We start from the raw sequence: 22,677 nt of genomic DNA, 5'->3' as shown, positions 1-22,677 counted from the left end.
GACAGCATGCCAGTTTTTAATGTCCACTGGAAAGGGCTGTCTCCAAGGTCCCTTAGGGCAACCCGTACAGGCAAAGGGCTGCATACACTACTGAGGAGGCTGCTGTTTGCAGCCATTGTGCACCGGGCCCCCATGGGGATATGCCTCAATTGAAGAAAAAGAAAGAAAGGGAAAATGGGGAAAATGGGCAAAAGATCTGAATAGACACACCTTGCTGAAGGAAAATATACCAATGGCAGCTAAGCATATGAAAAGGTGCTCAACATTGTATGTCATTAGGAAAATCCAAATTAAAGCAATGAGGTACCGCTACGCACCTAGTAGAATGGCCAAAATTCAAAACACTGACACCACCATATCATTGTGAGGATGTGGAGTAACAGAAACCTCATACATTGCTGGTGGGAATGCAAAATGGTGCAGCCACTTGGAAGACAGCTTGGCAGTTCCTTATAAAATTAAACATACACTTACCTTGTAATCCAGCCATCACATTCCTTGGTATTTACCCAAATGAGTTGAAAACTTATGTTCACACAAAACCTGTACACAGATGTTTACAGCAGCTTTGTTCATAATTGCTACAACTTGTAATTTGTAAGCCACCAAGATGTCCTTCAGTAGGTGAATGGGTAAATAAATATCCAGGCAATGGAACATTATTCAGTGATTAAAAGAAGTGAGTTATCAAGTTGCAAAAAGACATAGAGGAACCTTAAGTGCATATTACTAAGTGAAAGAAGCCAATCAAAAGGCTGCATACTGTATGATTCCAACTCTATGGAGATAGTAAAAAGATTGGGAGAAGGTAGGGAGGGCTAAATAGATGGAGCACAGGGCACTTTCATGCTAGTGGAACTATTCTGTGTGCTACTGTAATGATGGATACATGTGTCAAAACCCATAGAAAGTACAACACAGAGAGTGAACCCTAGTGCAAACTAAAACTTCAGTTAATAACAGTGTATCTGTGCTGGTTTGTTAATTGTAACAAATGTACCACAGTAACGCAGGATGTTAATAATTGGGGAAAACTGTAGGAGACGGAGAGGAAGTATATGGGGACTCTGCTTTCAACTCACTTTTTCTGTAAACCTAAATCTGCTCTACAAATAAAGTCTATTATTTAAAAAGTATATGAGGCAATTATTAACTCTAGCTAAAACAGCACAAATTGTGTAAGAAAATGTAACTGTGATATTTATATTGTCATAATAATGAAAACTTACAGAATGTGGCTTTAAACAAAAATTATTGTATAATTTTTGAGAGACTAGAGGAAGGGAAGTATTACAACCTAATATCCTCATCTGTCATAATAGAAAGTCTGTGTAACAGAAGTGAACGTCTGAACGTGTTCCTATCCAAAGGCGTTTCCTCCCCTGTGTACCCAAGCCCATCTCCCTGTTTCCTATATCATCACATTTTGCATTCCAGCAGAATCTTTCCCATCAACAAACAAATATGCCTTTAATTCTTCTATCTTAACACACACACACACACACACACACACACACACACACACACACACACACACACACACACACACACACACACACACACACACACACACACACACACACACACTACACTTATGCCAGGTGCCCTGCCACTGCCATTCCATTTCTTTGCTTCCCTTTACTTAAAAGCTCGTTTTCTGTACTCCTGTCTCCAGTTCCACTCCCTCTATTTTTTCTTACATTCACTCCATTCAGAATTTCACAACTACCATTCTACTTAATTTGCTCTTGTCAAGTCACAGTGACCTTCACACTGCTTAGCCAATGGTCAGTTATCATCTTGTCTCCCAGCCTCTTTTGATACAGTTGATTACTCCCTCCTTGATACGTTTGCTTCACCTGGCTTCTAGACACCACTTTTTACATTTTTCCTTCTGTGTCATTGGTGACCTCTTCTCAGTCTTCTTTGCTGATTCTTCCTTTTCTCTCTGACCTCTTAATGTTAGAATGCCCCCATATCTCAGTCTTAAGTCCTCTGCTCTTCTCTCTCTACCCTGAGCACCTGGATAACCCAGGTATCAGGTATCAAGTTTTAAATACCATCTATAAGTTGATGATTCTCAAATTTATAGATCCCAGCCCAGACCTCTTCCATGAACCCTAGATTTGTATATCTAACTGGCTACTTGACATTTTCATTTATTGTCTAATAGACATCTGAAGCTTAACATTTCTGAAATTGAACGCCTGAAAAGCTGCTATATCCAGGACCTTGCCCAACTGGGTTGATGGCAACTTCATATTTCCAGTTGGTAGTTGCTTAGGCCAAAAGCCTTGGAGTCATCCTTGACTCCCCTTTGCTCTCTCACATTCCACATCCAGTCTGTTAGGAAATCTAGACATGATTAGGAAAAGAAAATCCACAAACGTACCACTTCTCACCACCTCCACCGCTGCCTCCTTGTCATCCTGTCTTGTCTGGATTACTGCTGTTGCCTCCGCACTTCTGTCCTTGGCCCTTTACAGTCTAAACAGAGCAATTAGGATGACCCTTTTAAAATCTAAGCCCCATCATGGTACTTAGTAGCCTCCCATTTCACTACACTGGAAAAATTAATTTCTCTGTGCCTCAGTTGCTTCATCTGTAAAAAGAGAATAATACCTCCCTCAGGAGACTGTGGGATTCGATAAGGTGATAAATGTGAAACGCATGCTCAACACTAACCTGATGCAGAGAAGATAACAAAGTTTAGCTGCTGTTCGTATTATTTTTATTGCCAATGCACCCTCTAAATCAGAAGCCTACTTTTGTTTCCTTGTTGTTCTTCAGTGCTTGAGGTGGGAGGGCTCTGTACGAGCATTTGGATTCTGACTGCCTAGCTCATTTCTGTCTAGCAAAATCCTCAGTTCATTAGTACCAGAGATTAGTATGTCCAGAAACACTGTTCCTTTAGCCAGAGGAAATTCCACTCCTAACTTTGCCGTGCTTGGTTTCCTGCACTAAATAGGAACTGCTTTGTCAGTAGAAAGTGTTCTTTTTGTCAGTACTGTAGTTCCTAACTTTTGAAGCATTTTTTCCCTAAAGGATAATGAGAGGAGACAGCTTCCCACTTATTTTTTGATTGAGCCTTTTGTCTGATGTCTTATCCTGAACTCCCCCCCCCACCTTTTTTAAATTACATTTGTAACATCACATATTTAAGGTTTTGGTTTTTCCCCCCTTTCATATAAGCCTTACCTCTCTGGAACTGTTGATTTCTGGAAGACACTTATAATATTTAATGTTCCCACTCGTATATTCTGTCATGCCTTACAACAAACCAAAAAGAGAAGGGAAAATTTAACAGTTAGATTTGCTAATAGTAGTAAAATGCAAAGAGCGTGGTATAATGGGAGAGTGCTGAGCCAGGGCCTTCTGAGCCTCACTCTGCCACTAACTAGCTGTATGACCCCGTGGGCTTGCGTTGAACCTTCTGCTTGAATTCTAGCAGAAGAGGCTAGCTAAGAGAGAGGAGAGTTGGTTTCTGAGAGGATGTGAGGAATATAAGAAAAGTTTCTTAGGGACCAAACCCACTAACACTGGAAGAGGCACTGGGGCAAACAAACTTGTTCTGATTCGGTAAAGGAGCCAAGGCACAGGACCCTAGGCCTGAGCAGCTTATGCTTAGAGACTTGGAGGATGGGGGTTGGGACTCAGTTCCCTGAATAGAGGGAGAAGGAAAGACACTTGAGAATCTGGTAAAAAGCAAAAACAAAAAACCTATTCTAATGGCTTGAGCCCCTGCTTTGGATATAGTGTCTGCTTGTCCCACAGATAGTAGAGACAGGCACAGTGGAAGTCAGTGTTAACATGATACACACATACTTCCTACATCAGAAAGCTGGAACAGTAATACAGTGTTATATGTCAATTATATCTCAGTAAAACTGGGGGGAAATGAAGAAAGCTGGAACACTCTCTGGACTGTGGTGCTGGGGTAAAGCAAACAGGATTCTGACATGCAGCTTCTTCAGGGAGCAGTTAGTCCAACCCTCCAGTGACCTGGGACTCTTTGAGGGTATGAAGGTTCGAGGCACTCCTAGCAGCTGCATTGTTGTTATCCTGCACTCACCTCAGCTTCCAGTGTGATGCATATCTAAAGAAATATCTTATGCATAAGCCTCTTCTCTCTGCTTTAATTTAGCCTTCCTAGAACTGTAGCAGAGACCCTAAAGAATAGACCAGGTTTTAGAAATTGCAGAGAAAGAGACAGGAAAACAGTACATTCATTCTCTCAATCTCAGAAGGAATACTGCTACTTTTAGAAGTGGATCAGTCATCTTATGACCAAGTAAAAATCCTTTAGGTCTGTAGGCTTCAGTAGTCACCATTTAGAGGATTTCTTTGTGCTCTGAGGGGCTACCCAGTGGCTCTCTTCCCAACGACAATCCATAGTTTCTTCCTGTAGTTTCTCGAGTCCAGCAGTTAACAAACTGTAGCTGATGGAGACTTTCTTCACTCTTGATTGACATGAATAGTTCCCAGTTTTTTTCTGTTGTTGACAATGTTGAAACAAACATCTTTGCACTTAAAGTGTGTGTGTATGTGTGTGTGAAAGAGAGAGCAAGACAGAGCGAGAGTAGTAAATTCCTAAGCTACTGGCTTGTTTTGTTATTGAAGTGTAACATACATAGAGAAAAGTATCCAAGTCATAGCTCAATAAATGATCACAAAATGAACACATCTTTATAATCGCTACCCATATCAAGACAGAAAACTACCAGCACGCTGGAAGCCTCTCTCATCCCCCTGCCAATCACCACCACCCTGCTCCTCCCCAGAGTAAACAGTATCCCGATTTCTAACATCAGAGTTCCTTTGCCTATTTTTGAGCTTTAAAAGTTTTAAATGGAGACATGTGTCAATAGTATATTATTTTTGGAGATCTGGCTTGTTTCTCCTCATCATTATGTGTTGGGATTCATCTACATTGTTGGTTTAGTAGTAGTTCATTTTTAAAATTGCAGTATGGTGTATCATTATATAGATAAACACATTTATTTATTCGTTCTAACTGTACTGCTCTGCAGTGCCACCTTTGTCATAAACCAGTTATCTCTAAATGGGGGTCTGTTTCTGGACTCTTCATTTTGTTTCATTAATATATTTGTCTATCCTCATGCCAAAACCTTACCGTCTTGATTATAGCTATGTTTTTTGTATGTATAGGTGTATAATATTCTATTATGATAGAATAAGTCCTTCCACTTTGTTCTTTTTAAGATTACCTTGATTATTCTTGGCCCTATGCATTTCCATAAAACTTCTACAATCAGCTTGAAATTATTCCTACCCCTATCCCTACCCCTACCCCTACCCCTACCCCAAAAAAGCATGCTAGAATTTTTATTGGAAATCCTTTGAGGAGAATGGACAGCTTTACTATGTTGAATGTTACAATCCCTGAAAGTGGTATGTCTCTCTATTTATTTGGTCTTTAATTTCTCTCAATAATATTTTATAGTTTTCTATGTAAGCATCTTATACACCTTTTAAAAAACTATTGCCTAATTATTGCTGCTATTAGAAACATACTTTTATATGTTGAAAAGAGTAAGTTTTTAATTATAAGATTTTACAAGGTTAAAAGTATATATCATTTTAAGAACCACCTAATATTCAAATTATTATGGGAATATTGGGTACATTAAGAAAAGTAAAGCTGAATTAAATCCAGAGTTGTAGGGTTGGAGATGTCAGAAGGAAATCAGGAGGAGCCTATTCCTAAATTATGTGAATTCTGTGTTGGTTGCTGGAGAGAGAAGGCTTGGGCTTGCTTTCTCTCTCAGCTAAAATGATTGGAACTTGGAATGTTAGGATGCTTTTCTTTCTTCTTCAGAGACTCTACGCCCTCTCCCAGCCAGCCCACAAGTTGGGAGCACCCAGGCAAAAGTAGAGCAAGTGGGGTCAGAGTGAATAGGGATTTCACTCAGTCCTCAACTCAGACTGCTTCTGCACTGACGGGCTTCCTTCCCGTTCTAAAACTTGCCAAAAATGAAGCAGTGAACCCATCCACTATCAGTCCTTGCAAGCATCCCAAAGTGATGATGACAGTACCTGTTTCCTTAAACTCATACTTGGCTTTGTTTTTCCAGGTCTATAAAGGAGAATTTCAGCTACCTGAATTTCTTAAAGGAAAACCTCAGGTACTGTGTCTGCTTCCTCCTCTTGATATACAATAAGATGGGCTCTTGCATTGAAGTAATCTTTTCAAAGAGATAAATCTATGTGCTGGTGGTAGAAAGACTGGCTTCTGCTGGGATATCAACTCGGTGCTTTGTGACCACCTAGAGGGGTGGGATAGGGAGGGTGGGAGGGAGACGCCAGAGGGAGGAGATGTGGGGATATATGTATATGTATAGCTGATTCACTTTGTTATAAAACAGAAGCTAACACACCATTGTAAAGCAATTATACTCCAATAAAGACGTTAAAAAACAGAAAAAAGAAAGAAAGACTGGCTTCTGGTAATTGTTGGTTTTAACAATCTGTGTTAAACAGACTTGTTAAATTTAACAATTTAACACAGTTTGAATTTCAGAGGGCTCCGTGTCTTCCAAGAGTAGGGAAATACTTTATTGATAACTAAAATCTGATTGCTTGAGGTCGCCCACAAGCCACACAGTATTCCACATATAAGGAGCCTGCCTTGGTGAATCTGCTCCAGGCTTCTGATACCTAACTTGAAATAAAAATGTATAGCCACCCTTTGTTCTTATTACATATACATCCATGGCCTTTTCATTTTTCTCATTTGGAGCCTAGAAGACTTGTGAATACATTATACACACAGCCATTGACGCTCAACTGCTAAGTCCCCCAAGTTGGGAATGGATGGTATGAGTTTGAAGTTTATAACTTTTACTTTTTAAAAAATTAATTAAAACAGATCCAGAGTTCTCCTTGTAATGTCACACTGTCACTTACTTGGATTCCAATACTGTTTCTTGAGTTGAAGAGAAATAGGTGACGTTATGGCCGACAGGCCTAGAGTAGCCCAGAGTGTCCTGCATGAGCGCATCACCTGCCATTCCTATGTAGTAGTGGGAAGAAATCAATGACTACAGCCTGAGTCCAGCAGAAGACTTCCCTGTCCAGCATGGTGATAATACATGTTGCCTCCAGGCTGCTGCTATCAGTGATTAGCTTGTTAATAGGAAATGAAGACCCAGCACTGAACTCAGTTTCTAAAAGTGTTCCAGATCTGGGCTGTTGAGGGGAACCTCACAGATTGTGTGAAGTTGTGTTGCCTAAAGCAAGCCTAGAGTACATGGGCTTCTCTGTAAGAGCAGCTGTGTCTCACACCAGGATTGAAGGCTCTGTCTTCTCAGATCCTTGTCTCATAACAACCATCAGTAACTGATACATATTACTTGACTATTTTAAACTACTTTCATGGTATATGCTTATTAACATATATTTAATTTTAATCCATCCATTCATTCATTTAAAAAATGTCTACTGAATTACTTTTATGTGTGAGAAATTGAAATAAGGCCTCAAGAGTCAGAGGAAAAAAAAAGATCTTCTCAGAGGAACTCCTTATCTATCCAAAAGACTCTGATCAACTTTTGCAGACAAAGGGGCACAGGGGCCCTGAGCCTTGGCTGGGCAAGATGTGCCAGAAACCTGGATGGATTCGTGAACAAGTTGTCACTCACTCACAGGCTATGGTAACTGGAGCCAGAGAATAATCCAAGAGGGAGAGTCTTGAAGAAATGTCAAATCCAAAGGCTGTTTTGCATAGTAATTCTGAAGGAGTCAAGAAAGGGAATTTGAGACTAAAACTAAAGGGACACCCCTGCTTCGCAGCATACATAAAAATCATTTCCAGGTAGGTTATAGGCCTAACTGTGAAAGGCAAAATAATAAAGTTTCTAGGAGGCAATAAAGGAGAATATCTTCATGACCTTAAAAGAGAGGGATTTCTTAAGTGAGTTATAAAAAATACTGATCATTAATTTAATTTAATTAATTAATTTATTTAAACATCTTTATTGGAGTATAATTGCTTTACAATGGTGTGTTAGTTTCTGCTTTATAACAAAGTGAATCAGCTATACATATACATATATCCCCATTTCTCCTCCCTCTTGCGTCTCCACCCTCCCTATCCCACCCCTCTAAGTGGTCACAAAGCACCGAGCTGATCTCCCTGTTATGTGGCTGCTTCCCACTAGCTATCTGTTTTACATTTGGTAGTGTATATATGTACATGCCACTCTCTTACTTCGTCCCAGCTTACCCTTCCCCCTCCCCATGTCCTCAAGTCCATTCTCTACATCTGCATCATTATTCCTGTCCTGCCCCTAGGTTCTTCATAACCTTTTTTTTTTTTAGATTCCATATATATGTGTTAGCATACGGTATTTGTTTTTCTCTTTCTGACTTACTTCACTCTGTATGACAGACTCTAGGTCCAACCACCTCACTACAAATAACTCAATTTTGTTTCTTTTTATGGATCATTAATTTTAAAATGGATAATTTGGACTACATTAAAATTGAGAACATTTACTTATTAGAAAGCATCATAAAGACAGTAAAAAAGGACACCTTAAGGGGGGGAAATTTTTTTTTTTTTTAACATCTTTATTGGGGTATAATTGCTTTACAATGGTGTGTTAGTGTCTGCTTTATAACAAAGTGAATCAGTCATACATAAACATATGTTCCCATATGTCTTCCCTCTTGCGTCTCCCTCCCTCCCACCCTCCCTATCCCACCCCTCCAGGCTGTCACAAAGCACCGAGCCAATATCCCTGTGCCATGCGGCTGCTTGGGGGGGAAATTTTTGAAACAAAAGATTCATCAGTATAGAGAATTCCTACAAATAAATAAGGAAAAGGTAATAAAAAATTGGGCAAAAGACTTAACATAGGCACTTCAAGCCCCGTTCTGGTTAGTTTCATTTAATGTATCACACACATGCTAGAAAAAAGCCTATAAAAGGCTTTTATTTAACGTCTAATACATGAGAAAACTGAAGCCCACAGAACTCTCAGGATTACATTTAGCTAGAATTCTGACAAAACTCAGAAAAGTGCTATACTTAAGATTATAGTCTTGGGAATTCCCTGGCGTCCAGTGGTTAGGACTCTGCACTTCCACTGCCGGGGGCCCGGATTCGATCACTGGTGGGGGAACTAAGATCCCGCAAGCCACACGGTGTGGCCAAAAAATATATATATAGTTTTGTTATAAAGGAAACAATTCAAGACCAACCAAATGAAGAGACACATAGGACAAGGTCTGGGAGAGTCTCAGACTCAGAGTTTCTGTGCCCATTCCCTGTGGAATCAGTGTACTTCTCCCTCAGAGCACATCAGCATGATCACCAACCAGGGCGCTCCACTGAACTTCTGCATCCAGAGTTTTTACTGAAGTCTAAGTACATAGGCATGATTGATTGACTCATTCGCATGGAATTGAACTCAATCCCCAGTCATAGTCCCCTTCCCAGAAGCTGGGCTGGCTCAGAGCCCCAACCCTCAAATCACAGGTTGGTCTTCCTGGTGACCAGCCCTCATCCTGAGTCATCTCATCTCTTAGCAGAAACTCAGGTATGATCTAAGGGGCTCATGAATAACAAAGACACTCCTGTTACCTGGAAAATTCCAAGGATTTAGAGTCTCCCTACCAGGAACGAGAGCCAAAGGCCAGTCATCTTCTTTATTATACAACAGTAGCAGACGGAATTCATTAGAAAGTCTCTGATCACAGCCTGCAAGCTACACCTGATATTTTGACAAGAGCAGTCACTTCTCATGCTAACCAACGTTAAAACATCTTTTGCTTCCTTCCACAGACTGAGCAAGTGGAATAACAGAGCCAGGAACCTCTTGCATACTTGAGGTGAGGTTGGGGACATTGCTGGGTCTTTGGGTTTCACTGCTTAGGCTCTCGGGAGGCAGCGCAGCAGGTGGAGGGCACAGCCCTGGGGTCAGTTCACCTGCTTTGGAATCTCGGCTCTGTGTGGCATTGAGCAAGTTACTTAACTTCTCTGTGTCTTAGTTTCTGCATCTGTAAAATGAGGACCATGTTAATAAGAGAGTGGTAGAATTAACCATGATAATGTCTGCCAGAAGCCTGGCACATAGTAAGCACTCAAACAGTGTTAGTTATTATTTTCAGTATGAGGAGGGGTTTAAAATGATAAAATATTTTAGCTGAAAGAAACCTGAAGGCCATCAACCTCAACCCCCTGTTTACTGATAAGGAAACTGATCCTAGAAAGAGGATTTGTCAAGTTCACATCATAGGTCGGAAAAACCCAAGGCTAAAGAGCACCGTCTCCTGACATCCAGCCGGGGATTCTTTCACCACCCTGTACTGCTTCCTCTGTATGCTGGATGTGCAGATGTTTTTGCGCTAATATTTTCGGGAGTTGCCTGGTTGGTTTTTCAACCTTGCTGATGTTAATGCATTATGCTGTCTTAATGTTTGTAACCTATGTTGTCTCATTGTAGTTAAAGGCTACAGTGTGGAGCAGGACTTATCAGCCCTTTCTATCTGAGTAATCATCAGGTGCATGTCCAGGGATACCAGCCAATTAGTGGCAAAGCTGGTTTCTGAACCTAGACCTCCTGACATGGCTGCTCAGACCTCACACCCCTATCCCACACTTTCTTAAGATTCTGTTTTGCTCTGAATATTTTGGTTATGCCTTAGATCATTTGGAACTTGAAAAGCTTTCTTTAAAATATGATTTTTCCTGGGAATTCCCTAGCAGCCAAGGGGTTAGGGCTCCGTGCTTCCACTACAGGGGGCAGGGTTTGATCCCTGGTCGAGGAAGTAAGGTTCCACAGCCGTGCAGTGTGGGGAAAAAAATTAAATAAAGTAAAATAAAATAAAATACTAAAATAAATAAAAATAAAATATATTATAAAAAAGTAAAAAATAAAATCTGTTTTTTTCTTATAGTTTTGTTTGCTGTTTTATTTTTATTTTTTATAATAACCATGTATTGAGTGTGTACTCCATACCAGGTGTAAAATACCAAGCATCATATATATATATATAGTATATATGATATAGGATATACTATATTATATCTAAAATAAATATATATATTATTCATATACATACATATATGAATGATTTCATTCAAGTTTCAAACCACTCTGGCAAGTAGGTGATATTATTCCTCTTCTACTGTTGAGAAAATTGAGATTGAATAATTTGATTTGAATAAGAGGTTTTTATGACTTGCTGTGTGCTAATAGATTATGTGCTAATAGATTATAGATAGAAAAAACACATGAATGCTGCTATGCCATGTCAAAATCACGGATGGCAGTGAGTTAATATTCATAGGTTTTAGGAATTATGATTGCCTTTTTTGCTAAGAAGCAAATGCTAAATGTAGACTTCAACTCGATGGGCATACAGGTATAACAGCCGTTATCAGGCCTTGGATAATTTTGTTTATTCAAAAATACTTTCAAAAGTATAGATAGGGCTTCCCTGGTGGCACAGTGGTTGAGAGTCCGCCTGCCGATGCAGGGGACATGGGTTCATGCCCCGGTCCGGGAGGATCCCGCATGCCGCAGAGCGACTGGGCACGTGGGCCATGGCTGCTGGGCCTGCGCATCCGGAGCCTGTGCTCCGCGACGCGAGAGGCCACAGCAGTGAGAGGCCCATGTACCGAAAAAAAAAAAAAGTATAGATAAATTCCCTCCTGGAAACATGCATACAGGGATTCATTACTGACCAGCTGTTTTACAAGACAGAATGCAGTGTCAGTGGACTCCAGCCTTGAGTGGCCTCCACAGCAGCATTTCATCCTTGTTTGCTTATCGAGGCTTGTAGGTGCCCACGTGCAATGAGAGAAGGACTCGGGAGAAGCTAGGAAGACATCAAAGCATCTCAAGACAAAGCATAGTCTTTTTCTTGTCTTTTGGATCCCTGTGGCATATGTGTTTCCTAAAGCTTCCTATAAAGAATCTCAGTATCCACTTTTTCATACTGAGTCAGCATGTTCGACCCCTGGACATTTGACGTCCCTGTCAGTGCCCCTGCAGTAGCTTCAATGGCAGATGACAGTTGCAGTCATTTAGAAATGGGCAGGAACAGCCCTTGCTTTGGCTGCCATCCTTTTGTGTTGCACATCGAAGCTACTGGCAGGCATCTAAAAGCATCCCAGACTGAGGGAGAGTGTGCCTCTCTCATAGTCCTGAGGTAGCTGTTCTCATAATGGTCCATCCCCCTACCTGTCTACCTGGCTTGTGCCAGGCCCACAGCTGGAAAGGAGGCGGTGTCATGCAGGGGAGAACAAACTGACTGCATACCTGTAACACATTCTGTTTGTTTGCCCTAGGGAAGACTGCTGCCTTTTCAGCAGCAGAGAAGTTTCTAGGACTGGCTGTTTCTAGAACTGGCTGTCCCCTGCTGAGATCAGTGGAGCATAGGTACCATGGCCCGCATCTCTTTCTCATTTGCCAGTTCTTCCCACTGAGAGGGTGGGATGTCAGCACACATTCGGACCCTCCTGAGTGACCTGCTTCTTCCCGAGTACAGTGCTCTTGATTACGTGCACGGGCCTGTGGAGAAGGAGCCCAGAGAGGATGTGTGCTTTCTCTTAAAACTGCTCTGGTCCTCATCTTTTCTTACCAGATTCCAAACTTTGTTTTCAAGGGGAGGGTTTAAAGATGGGATTCTGTAAGCAAAATTGGGTAGTTTCATCTTGGAATAGGTTGTCTGTACATGTTCTAATGTTTTGTAGAACACTTGTACCTGTTTAAATGTATTGATGTGGATAATATTAAATATCTTAATTATTTAAATAATTCATTGTATTGTTTCTGAGAAGTTGAGGAATTACCACATACATTTACAACTTGATGACTTTTGTATTTTATTTTTCAAAATAAAAGCTTTAAATGTGAAGCACTGGTAGTTTACATGTTTTCATTACTGTGATTTCTGAGAAGCAATAAGACCTATCAGATAATGATCTGATAAACCAGTTTCTTCAGTTGCTGTATTTTAGATATTCCCCTCTATATATCATAATTTCTTAGTCAAGTTTTTGCTATAATTTATTTCAGAGAGACCTGCTACCATCCTTTTGTCTCAGAATCCTGTTCTTCTCTTTCCTTCTCAATTCTCTGGTCTCCATTAATTCTAATTCCTCAGAAAGACTTTCCCTGATCCCCTTCCTGCCTGCCTTATTCACAATATCACCTTATCACACTTTGCAGTTTTTAATGTTTCTTAACTTCTTAAATTGTCTATCTCTTATACTAGATGGTAAGTTCCTGGAAGACAGAGACTATGTCTTTTCGTGTCCATTTTTGTACCCCTGACACCTAGCAGAATGTCTGGCACATTGTAAGAACCTAGTAAAATATTTGGTAAATGATTAATCCTCCCAGACAGAAACTTCTAACATATCATTTTCAGATGAAGAAACAGAGGCTCAGCCAGGTCAAGCCACGTACACAAGGCCCCTCAGCTACTGCCACAGTGGTGACCTGGTATCTAAGCCTGACTCTAGTATCCTTCTTTCCGCTCCACGCCCCTAGCCGTGTTCCCTTCAACTGAAAATTAATACTGCTGCCACATCAATCCTTTGTTCAGCACTGTGTCTTAAGTCACTCTTTTGTTCAGAAACCTTCTTTGATTCTCCGATGCCTCGCACGTTACATGTAAACTGTTCTGTCTCTGCAGTGTAGCCTCACCACCCACTTGTGAACAGTACACCTCTTCCCTGTCTCCTTACACTCTGCTTTCTGCTTCTTCCAGATGCCCAGAAACCTAATCCCCTCTCCCTGGGAAATCCCAGCCCTGTTAAGGGCTCAGCTGTTGTAAGTCCCATTTCTTGTTACTGCTCTAGTTACTGCTCCAGCCTCCAGATAGCAATAAAATCAGCTTCAGCGTAACATAATTTGTTTTTGGTTTTGGTTTTTTGCTTATTTCTTGTGTTAGTCTTATGTTACCAGCATTGTAGGGAGGAGGTCACATATCCCTCTAGAGCCTATCAGAATGGGAGGCGAGGACATTTCTAAACTATAACCCATCCTGACTCCAATACGCGCCCCTAGGTGAACATAAGGATTTTTATTCCCTACGCCTGCCCACCCCTGGAGACTCCACTGTCATGAGTGGGAATGTATTGGAATAGGAAAAGGGCAGAGAACCACCGCACAAAAACAGCTGACTCAGGAAAGAAGAAACCGCTGCACAACTGGCCCGGAGAAGCAGATGCTGTGATATCTCCCTCCCTGTTGACATTCCCTCCTTCACAAAGCCTTCTTTCTGGTCTGAGCACATTTCTCTTGAGCCTTGTGAAGCAAAGCATTTCTATTCCATGTGACATCTTAGAAGACCTGTAGGAAGATGACTATATTTGTGAGATGTTGTGATTTGATGGAATCAAATGGAATTCCTGCCAAACAAATGAAAGATGCCTGGAGTAAAATTAAAAAATTGGTAACTGGGGGACTTCCCTGGTGGTCCAGTGGTTAAGAATCCTCCTTCCAATGCAGGGGACGCAGGTTCGATCCCTGGTTGGGGAACTAAGATCCCACGTGCCGCGGGGCAACTAAGCCCGCGCGCCACAACTACTGAGCCTGCACAGTCTGGAGCCCACGTGCCGCAAGGAAGGGCCCACGCACTGCAGATCCCAAGTGCCGCAGCTAAGACCCAACGCAGCCAAAAATAAAATAAATAAATATTTTTTTAAATTAAATAAAAATTGATAACGGGGTAAGGGACCAGGGTAGATGTGTTGCCTGTGAAGATCAGAGAGCTGCCCAGGGCCAGCACAGCCATGGCTATAGCCAGCGGGTGAGCCTGTGGAGCCAGGGAGAGGCTGGCGTCCTCAGTGGCTGCAGGAGGAGGCTGGAGAGAGCATCATCCATGAAGAATCAGAGAATTTTTAAATGAGAGAAAAAAATCTTAGTAATCACTTAGCCACGTAATCATTCTAGAAACATTTATCAACAGCTTCTCATTGTCTAGATCCTGTGCCTGAGTTTACATGTTTAAACTCATTTAATTCTCAAAATCACCGTCTGAGGTAGGTACTGTGACTACCTGCATTTTATAGACATTGGCTTGGGAGGCAGTACCAGCTTTCTAGACCAGCTAGTAAGTGACGGGATCAGAATACAAATACAGGCAACCTGGCTCCAGAGCCTACACCCTTAACCACCACTCTACCTTCAGTAATCATCTTTATACTAGAATAAAAACTTGTCATTAGCATTGAGTGACAACTATTTAAATACCTCCCTTGTACTTAGTAATTTGCTAAGAAGTATAGGCAGATTGCTGCCCTTGGGAATTTATGGTCTTGGTGAAAATCAAGAAAAATGTACAGAAAACAATTATTTCAAGCTTATCTAACAAAACCTATAGTATTACCTACGACAACCTGGCTTAGTAGGTGATGCGTAAGTAATAGTCTAGGCAGGACTCCATTCAGTGTTGCCCCAAAATTTGTTTTTCTAGGGAGCTACTGATCCTGGGGGCTGTCTGAGCTTTTCTCTGGCAAGGTCAGTAATTTCAGCATTGAGTTCCCTTTCCTGATTGTTTGTCACTACCCAACAGTCTTCTGCAGGGAATTTAGGCCTTTGCTTAAAGCAGAGCAGTCACTTTGTTATTCTGAGCAAAAGATCATTTTTATTCATTTTGGGTTTAAGTCCTAACAAAGCTCGTCATTTGAGGGTTTTTTTGGGGGGGGGTGATTCTGGCTAGACAGAAAAATAAATGACTTTGATTCTCCCTTTGGAGTTTGCTGATTATTACTGAACATCCAAAATTGAATCATTCTTCACAATAAAACCACTATTTTTGTTGTTGTATACTGTAGAAATGGCTGTGGCCTTGCCCTGAGAAGGAAAGCCTTAAATGCCCTCTGTTGGTCAAACATGGAATAACTGCTGAACGTATGAAAAAGTGTTAAAAGTTACAAGAATTAGGGAAATTAGGGAAATATATCACAAGGTGTGCAAAGCTTTCTCTACAAAGATGTCCGTTGCAATGAAGTTTATAGAAACAAAAAACTGGAAAAAAAAACTTAACAAAAGGGGGGGCTTAGTTAAATGAATTATGGTACATCCACGTAACAGAACACTCTTCAGCTAATACAGTATTGTAGAAAAATATTTCATAACAGGAAAAATGTTCATGTTACATTAAGTGAAAATTTGAAATCACAAAGCTGTTTAGTGTGCTCCCACTTTTATGATTGAAAGGGTAGACAGAAAACTAGAGTCACTAAATTGATAGAAAACAGAAAGGACATGTGCCAGTGTCCCTTGTTATCTCTTTATGTTGGAGTTTTGGGGAATTCTTATTTTCTTTGTGCTTAACTCTGTTTTCTAGATTCGGCATGAATTACTTTAAGTAAAAAAGTGAAAAACAATGAGAATTTTTTAGAAAAGAGAAATCGAAATTGAACCGGCCTAATCTTAGAGATAAAATCGGGGGTCTAGAGTAGTGCTGTAACTTACCCAAGCCTACCCATCCAGTGAGACTTAACGTGGACTTTCAGTTCATTTATTTTCTGGTAAGTCTCATTTAGCTACTTCTTTTGATGAAAAATTAGTAGTGTTAATAATCTGAAGACTTGGCTATTGGTTGTTCTTCACAAATGAGTAAATGAGACTTGAATTAGAAATGAAACTGCGCTGAGATCTATTGAAAGTCAACCCTCGACACAAAGGTTTGTTTAAAAAAAAACAAAAAAGAAGAAGAAAAATTTAAAAAAAAACAAGAAATGAAGCTGAGTATTAGCTATTAGGACATTTAGATGGAGCACATTTGAAAAGATCACAATGCACTTAGAATTGATCTATTTCTCTTGTGTAGGGGTTGGTAAACTACAGCCATTGGGTCAAATCTGACCACACCATTTATGTATTACAACATAATTTATGACATAACCTCTATGACATCACTTATGTCTTGTGTATGGCAGCTTTTCTTCAACAGCAGCAGAGTTGAGTAGAGACAAAGACTGTGGCCTGCTAAGCTAAAAATATTTACTCTCTGGCCCTTTACAGGGACTTCCCTGGCAGTTCAGTGGTTAAGACTCCACGCTTCCACTTGAGGGGTCATGGGTTCAATCCCCGGTTGGGGAACTAAGATCCCACATGCCACGCAGCATGGCCTTAAAAAAAAGAAGAAGAAGAAAAAAAAAAACGTTTTCAGACCCCTACTCTTATAGATTATTTTCATTCTATATTGCCTCAGGATATTTTAATGTTTCACCAAAGGACTCTTAGCTGGCAGTTCCAAACAAATGTCAGAACAAATATTAGCAGCTAGGAAGCCCCCAAATGGCAAGTGGTTTTTCTCTGATACTTTTTTACTGCCTCAGAGAAGCAGGCCACTCCCAGCCTCAAATACAAGGCAGTTTCTAAGTGGGTGTGGGTACCTGGGGGAAGAAAGGCTGTGGAATGGTGGAGAGGCCCCAAGAGATGAGGACACTAAAAGATAGGGTACTTCTTGTCAGGGTACAGGGAATTATATTTCCAGCTAAATTATTTTTCCACTTGATGGAATCATATTGAATAATAGATATTTAAACTGTGAAGTGCTTAAACCTGAACTGACAGACCAGTGGAAATGCCACACAAATGGGCCATGGGGATGGGAGGGAAAATTGGGGATGTGTCTCCAAGATACTCACCCAGCCGCCAGTGGGGTTTGACCATAATGCTTCCAGAGGTGACTGGAAGAAGAGCTCCCTTAGAGACACAAGGGATGAGAGAGTAATAGGCAGCAGCTGGTAGGACAACTGTGGACGCTGAAACCACATAAATAAAACACTATTTTCATTGAATTCTGGATGTGAGTTATTTTTTTAAATTAGTTTTTATTAGAGTATAGTTGATTTACAGTGTTGTGTTAGTTTGTGCTGTTGGATGTGAGTTATTTTTGCATCTATATTTTATGTTATTTGTTTTATTATAATTAAGTAATAAATGAAAAACAACATTCATCAAAAGCTTACCTATAAAGAGCTTGGGGTGAGAGCACTTTTGGGGCCCATATCATCTTGCACAGTGAAAACATCCATGGTTACCAGTGTGTACTCCAAACCAAAGAGCCCCCCCCCACAAATGTTCTGCTCTGAATAACACCCCTAGGACCTCTCACAACTTGAGGGGAGCCCCTTCCCACCAGCCCAGCATGATGGCATCCTGGAATTCCCTACCTCTATGATACCAGCAACAATCCATGCCCTTATATACTAATAATACCAATAAAATACATGAGAAAAAAATCTACATGGAGAGGTAACTCTTTGAATGTGATCACAGCACAAATTTCTTTCATGTATTCATCTACTGAGTTGCTACTATATGCCAGGCATTGTGCTGGACTTTGGAGGTTGATTACAGAGAGTAATGAGACAGTAAAATGGATGCCCCACCCTGCTTTCTGACACCCAGGAAGGCAAAGACCAACATGGGACCTCTGCTACAGCCACAGCAAAAAGGAAACGTTTTTAACACTCCCATATCCAAACTTGTCCACCGAAAGAGCAAGAAGCCTGGCCTCCAACTCAGTGTTCACTTTCCCCCTCCAAATCTCAAGTGCAGGGATCTGCTTGGTGAAGTTAGGTCACCTGGGGAACCCAGGATACAAGGTACCATGAGACAAGCAGCTTTTAGATTTCAAGGTTCTAGCATTCAGTGAGGCATACTGGGGTGGTGGTGGGGACAGGGGTTCAGAAACGAGATGTGAGAGGCAATCTGAACATCGGCCACATTTACCCTGTGCACTGTGCGAAGAGAAGTCCAGGAGACAGAACAGCAGTGGTTAACGAATGGGGGTGTGTCAGAGGCTGGGGGAGAGCTGAGCTGGGCTGAGAGCAAGTGGGCCCTTAGCCAAGCTTCTGTGCCTTGGGAAGCTGCTGGCAAACAACCTCCTCCTCAAGGCTGGGAGAGAAAGGAAAGGCGAGTCCTCCAACTGGAAGGAAAAGAAGATGGATGCTTTTGTTACCGTTTTCATTTCCGTTATTGTTGAATAAATTAGAATCGGAGAAAAAATTCAGTAGCTGAATCAGCACTTTGTTAATCTGTTGCCATTCAAAAGGTTTTTTCTTTGGTGAGGCATGGAGAACAGAATCCAATTGACTAATCTCAGGACTCCATGCCTGTAGGACTCTTTTTTTGGTTGACTCCTGGAGGAAAAGTAATCCCAGGGCTATAAGTGCTCGTGTTCTGAGAGCAGCCCACACCTCTGCGCGGCCATGTGCTACCCATCCCCCCCCCACCCCCACCCCCCCGCCGAGGCTCACTGACCCTTCCCTACAGCCCTCAAGCGAACTGGCCTGGAAGTCATTTCACTGCAGGGTGGGGATGGCCACTGCCAGCAAACTGCCCTGCTTTCCCAGAACGCCTGCTCCAACCCCTGCCTACTCAGTCAGCAAGTCCTCATTCCAGGCGGCTGCCCTTGGACTTCTCCCCACCGTGTAAACAGAACCAACTGGGAAACTATATTCCTGAAGGAAATCCTCAGCTGAAGAGGAAGATGAAAACTCCAACACATTCAGTGACGTAACCGTGATTGCACATGGATTTTCCTACCTCCTGAGCCTCTGGGGTTCCTGTCCCATTCTCTTTATACAGCCTTGCTTTAAGGTGTAGGAATAACTGTCACTCTGATAGACCTTAGCTCTCTGGTTTCCTCATATGGATTCCTAGAGGAGGAGGGGTCATCTGGCAGAGTGGGTAACTGGAAGGAAGCTGGTCCAGGTAACTCCTTGTTGCGTTACTTAATGAACCAACCCAGAATCTACTCAGACTTCTTGTTATGTAAGATAATAAAATTCTCCTATTATTAAAGCCACTTTGGATTGCAGTTTCTATTACAGCTGAAACATCCAAAGGATGGAAAGAGGAAATTTTGTTATAGATATTGTTGAGAAAGGCTGGAGCAGGTAGTGATAGCTAAGAGATGGCCTCAGGGGGCCTTCTTTAGGGCAGTGCCATTCAAAATGTAATTCAAGGACTTGCAGCATCAGAATTACCTAGAGTGGGACTTCCCTGGTGGTGCACTGGATAAGACTCCGTGCTCCCAATGCAGGGAGCCCAGGTTGGATACCCAGTCAGGGAACTAGATTCCACACTCATGCCGCAACTAAGAGTTTGCATGCTACAACTAAGGCGCCCGCCTGCCACAACTAAGGGGCCCACGTGCTGCAACTAAGACCTGGTGCAACCAAATAAATAAATATTAAAAAAAAATTACCTGGGAGTTTGTTAGGAATGCAAATTCAAGGGCTTCATCCCAGATGGACTAAATCAGATTCTCTGGAGGTAGGGCTGGGAATCTGTATTTTAACAAGTTCTCCCTCCAGTGCTTTTGATGCAAGTATATTTGGAGAAAACACTGACCTAGGAGACTCCTAACAGCTGGGAGTGTGATTGGTCCAAAGAGGAAGTGCTGTGCCTCTTGCTCATGGCTGACCTCCCTGAAGCTGTTCTAATCTTCTAGGACTCAGTTTCCTTTTCTGTCACAACAATGTGAGATTCAAATGAGGAACTGGGTGTAAAAATGGTTTGAAGAGCTAAAACCTTGGCCCCCTAGGAGAGTCTCTGAGCTGACCCTGTCATGCCAGGGGACACAGCATCCGAGGCTGCCGACAGATGTGTTGGACCAGGCTGGACTCTGCCTCAGCAGCCTGTGAGCTTCTTTGGACAGGGCCTGTTTCCATCTGTGTCTCCAGGTGCCCAGCAGAAGAACTGACACATAGAGGGTGGAGAGTCACTGTCATTCTTAATTGAACTCAACTGCCCCTATTTTGAGTTTCCTTTTCGGACTGCTGCTTGAGTCAATCAGGAAAGACTGGAGACCCAGGTTTTACCCTTGTGGTTAGAGGAGAGCCAGCCCCTGTCGCAGTGCTGCCCTTCCTCTCCTACAACCTCAGTGACCTCAGCCGTCCTCCCTCACAATCCTCCAGGAAAGGATGCTCAGGCTCTCCATTGAGGTGACCTGGTCCTCCCAGATTTCCCTGGCCTTCGACGTCCAGGGATGCACAGGACCCGTTGCCCTGGAAACGTACGAACGATTAAGTCACTAGCCCTCCCTCGTCTCAGGTTTCTAGGTGTGGACTTGGACGCGGGAGCCACTCCCCAAGCCTATAAAAAGGCCTGGCTTAGAGGTGGGGGCCTCGCGCGCACCCAGCGCGCCGAGCCAGTGTTAGCTGGCTGGAGAGGGCGCGCCTGCTGGCCAGAGGGCCAATCAGAGCAGGGCAGGCCAGCCGGTCCGGCTCCCGGTGGCCACTTAGACGCTGGCTGAAAGCGCTGCCTGCTCTGCGATTGGGCGAGCTTCCTGCCAATCAGGGGAGGAAGCCAGCAGGGGTTCGGCCAATAACGGCAGGCGACCGGGTCGGGCCGGTCGCCCTGCGGTCGTCAGGGTGGTCGGCGAGCCCGTCGGCGCTGAGGGAGCGACGGCCCTCCGGCCCGCGCGCGCTGCGCTCTCCGCCCCTTCGGCCCCGCCCGTCGGCCGCGCCGCGTCATGCCAGGCGCTGCTGGGTGCTAGTACCCGGGCCGCCGCCCTCCCGCCCGCCTGAAGCCGCGCCCACTGCCCAGAGCCAGAGGGATGGTGGTAGTCACGGGGCGGGAGCCAGACAGCCGTCGCCCGGACGGTGCCATGTCCAGCTCCGACGCCGAAGACGACTTTCTGGAGCCGGCCACCCCGACAGCCACGCAGGCGGGGCACGCACTGCCTCTCCTGCCGCAGGAGGTACCTGGACCGAGGGCGTGCGGGGGTGCGGGAAGGGGCGCGGGGGGAGGAGCCGGTGCCAGGCAGAGCTGACCTTGGGATGTGAGCAGCGCTGCCGCGCTGAGGCAGGGGTGGGGGTCGGGCTGAGGGCGGCGCCAGAGGAGCCGTGCTCCCCTGCCCACCCCGCTCCCACCCACCACCCGACCCCACCCCACCCCCGAAATGCACCAGGTGTGTCTTCCCTGCCCCAGGCGGCACCTGGCCCTCCCATCCCCCTCCTTCCAGGATTCACTGCCAGCAGGGTTGGTACTCCTATCCCTATGTCCCACCTTACCTACTGGAGGAGGGAGGGTAGGCCGTGGGAAGGGGCCCTTGGAGCCCCAAGAGATGATAGTGTCTCCTAGAGAATCCAAGAGGAGGCCTCAGTGGTTGCCCAAACCCAGTCTCCAGCTGCCCAGAGAGTGGGGTTACGGGCTGTGTGCAGATAAGAAGCAGGCCAGTTAATAGATGTGACCTCACTCACCTGACACCTCCATGGCTTTCCCTCCTAGCTGTTGTGCTGTGATGCACAGTGGCTTCCACTGGTCTTACTTAACGCATGTGACACTATCACACGAACACCTGAAATGACCCTCAAGAGAAGGGAAAGGAGGGAAGGTGGGGCTCTGCTGGGCAGTGAAGACAGAGGCTAGGAGGTAGGGGCTAAGGTAGTGGCAGACGTGACCTGTGGAGTCCTAGGTGAAGAGACTGAGACCCAGAGGGGCACGATGGGGCTGGGTGAGGCTCTCTGGGAACTGTAGTGTCCTCTTTGGTTACGAACCAGTACTCTAAACATCGTGGGGCAGTTGTGAAAATGGGCAAATCTCCAGAAGGACTCTTTGTAATTGGAAAAAAAAAAAAAAAAGAAGGGAACCGTGGGAGACCCAGGGTGCCGTTTTTTGTGCACTGTCACTGGTGAGACGGTGTGGCTTGAGGAAAAAAGCACAGGAC

The 22,677-nt window shown here is 43.5% G+C and overlaps 2 protein-coding genes and 1 non-coding gene across 9 annotated transcripts in view; 2 read left to right on the top strand and 1 right to left on the bottom strand.

Annotated features, from left to right (window-relative positions):
• The window catches only part of TPST1 (tyrosylprotein sulfotransferase 1), a 121,386-nt gene extending 108,504 nt beyond the window's left edge, over positions 1-12,882 (top strand). For 5 of the 6 annotated variants that reach the window (XR_009559095.1, XR_009559094.1, XR_009559092.1 and 2 more), the window contains 3 exons: positions 6,096-6,146; positions 9,809-9,855; positions 12,320-12,882. Coding sequence is in view for 1 of the 6 variants with exons in the window: in XM_030871903.2 (XP_030727763.1) it covers positions 6,096-6,146; positions 9,809-9,826 (69 nt within the window). In the remaining 5 variants the exon portion in view is untranslated. Of the gene's footprint in view, positions 1-6,095; positions 6,147-9,808; positions 9,856-12,319 lie in introns of those variants that run through there. The other variant, XR_009559097.1, reaches the window with a different exon arrangement.
• Positions 35-165, bottom strand: LOC115861389 (small nucleolar RNA SNORA70). Its single transcript, XR_004042773.1, has one exon. It is a non-coding gene; the product is annotated as a small nucleolar RNA SNORA70 (small nucleolar RNA).
• Positions 12,883-21,360: 8,478 nt separating the features above from the next.
• Positions 21,361-22,677, top strand: part of RABGEF1 (RAB guanine nucleotide exchange factor 1) — an 87,553-nt gene continuing 86,236 nt past the window's right edge. The window contains exon 1 of one of the 2 annotated variants that reach the window (XM_030871917.3): positions 21,361-21,708. In XM_030871917.3, the coding sequence (XP_030727777.1) occupies positions 21,565-21,708 (144 nt within the window). In that variant the 5' untranslated portion in view covers positions 21,361-21,564. The remainder of the gene's footprint in view (positions 21,709-22,677) is intronic. The other variant, XM_030871918.3, reaches the window with a different exon arrangement.

This window comes from Globicephala melas, chromosome 15 (assembly GCF_963455315.2).
Source record: "Globicephala melas chromosome 15, mGloMel1.2, whole genome shotgun sequence".
Lineage (NCBI taxonomy): Eukaryota > Metazoa > Chordata > Mammalia > Artiodactyla > Delphinidae > Globicephala > Globicephala melas.
Note: the sequence above shows the minus strand (reverse complement) of the source record. Positions and strands in the feature narration are given on the sequence as shown.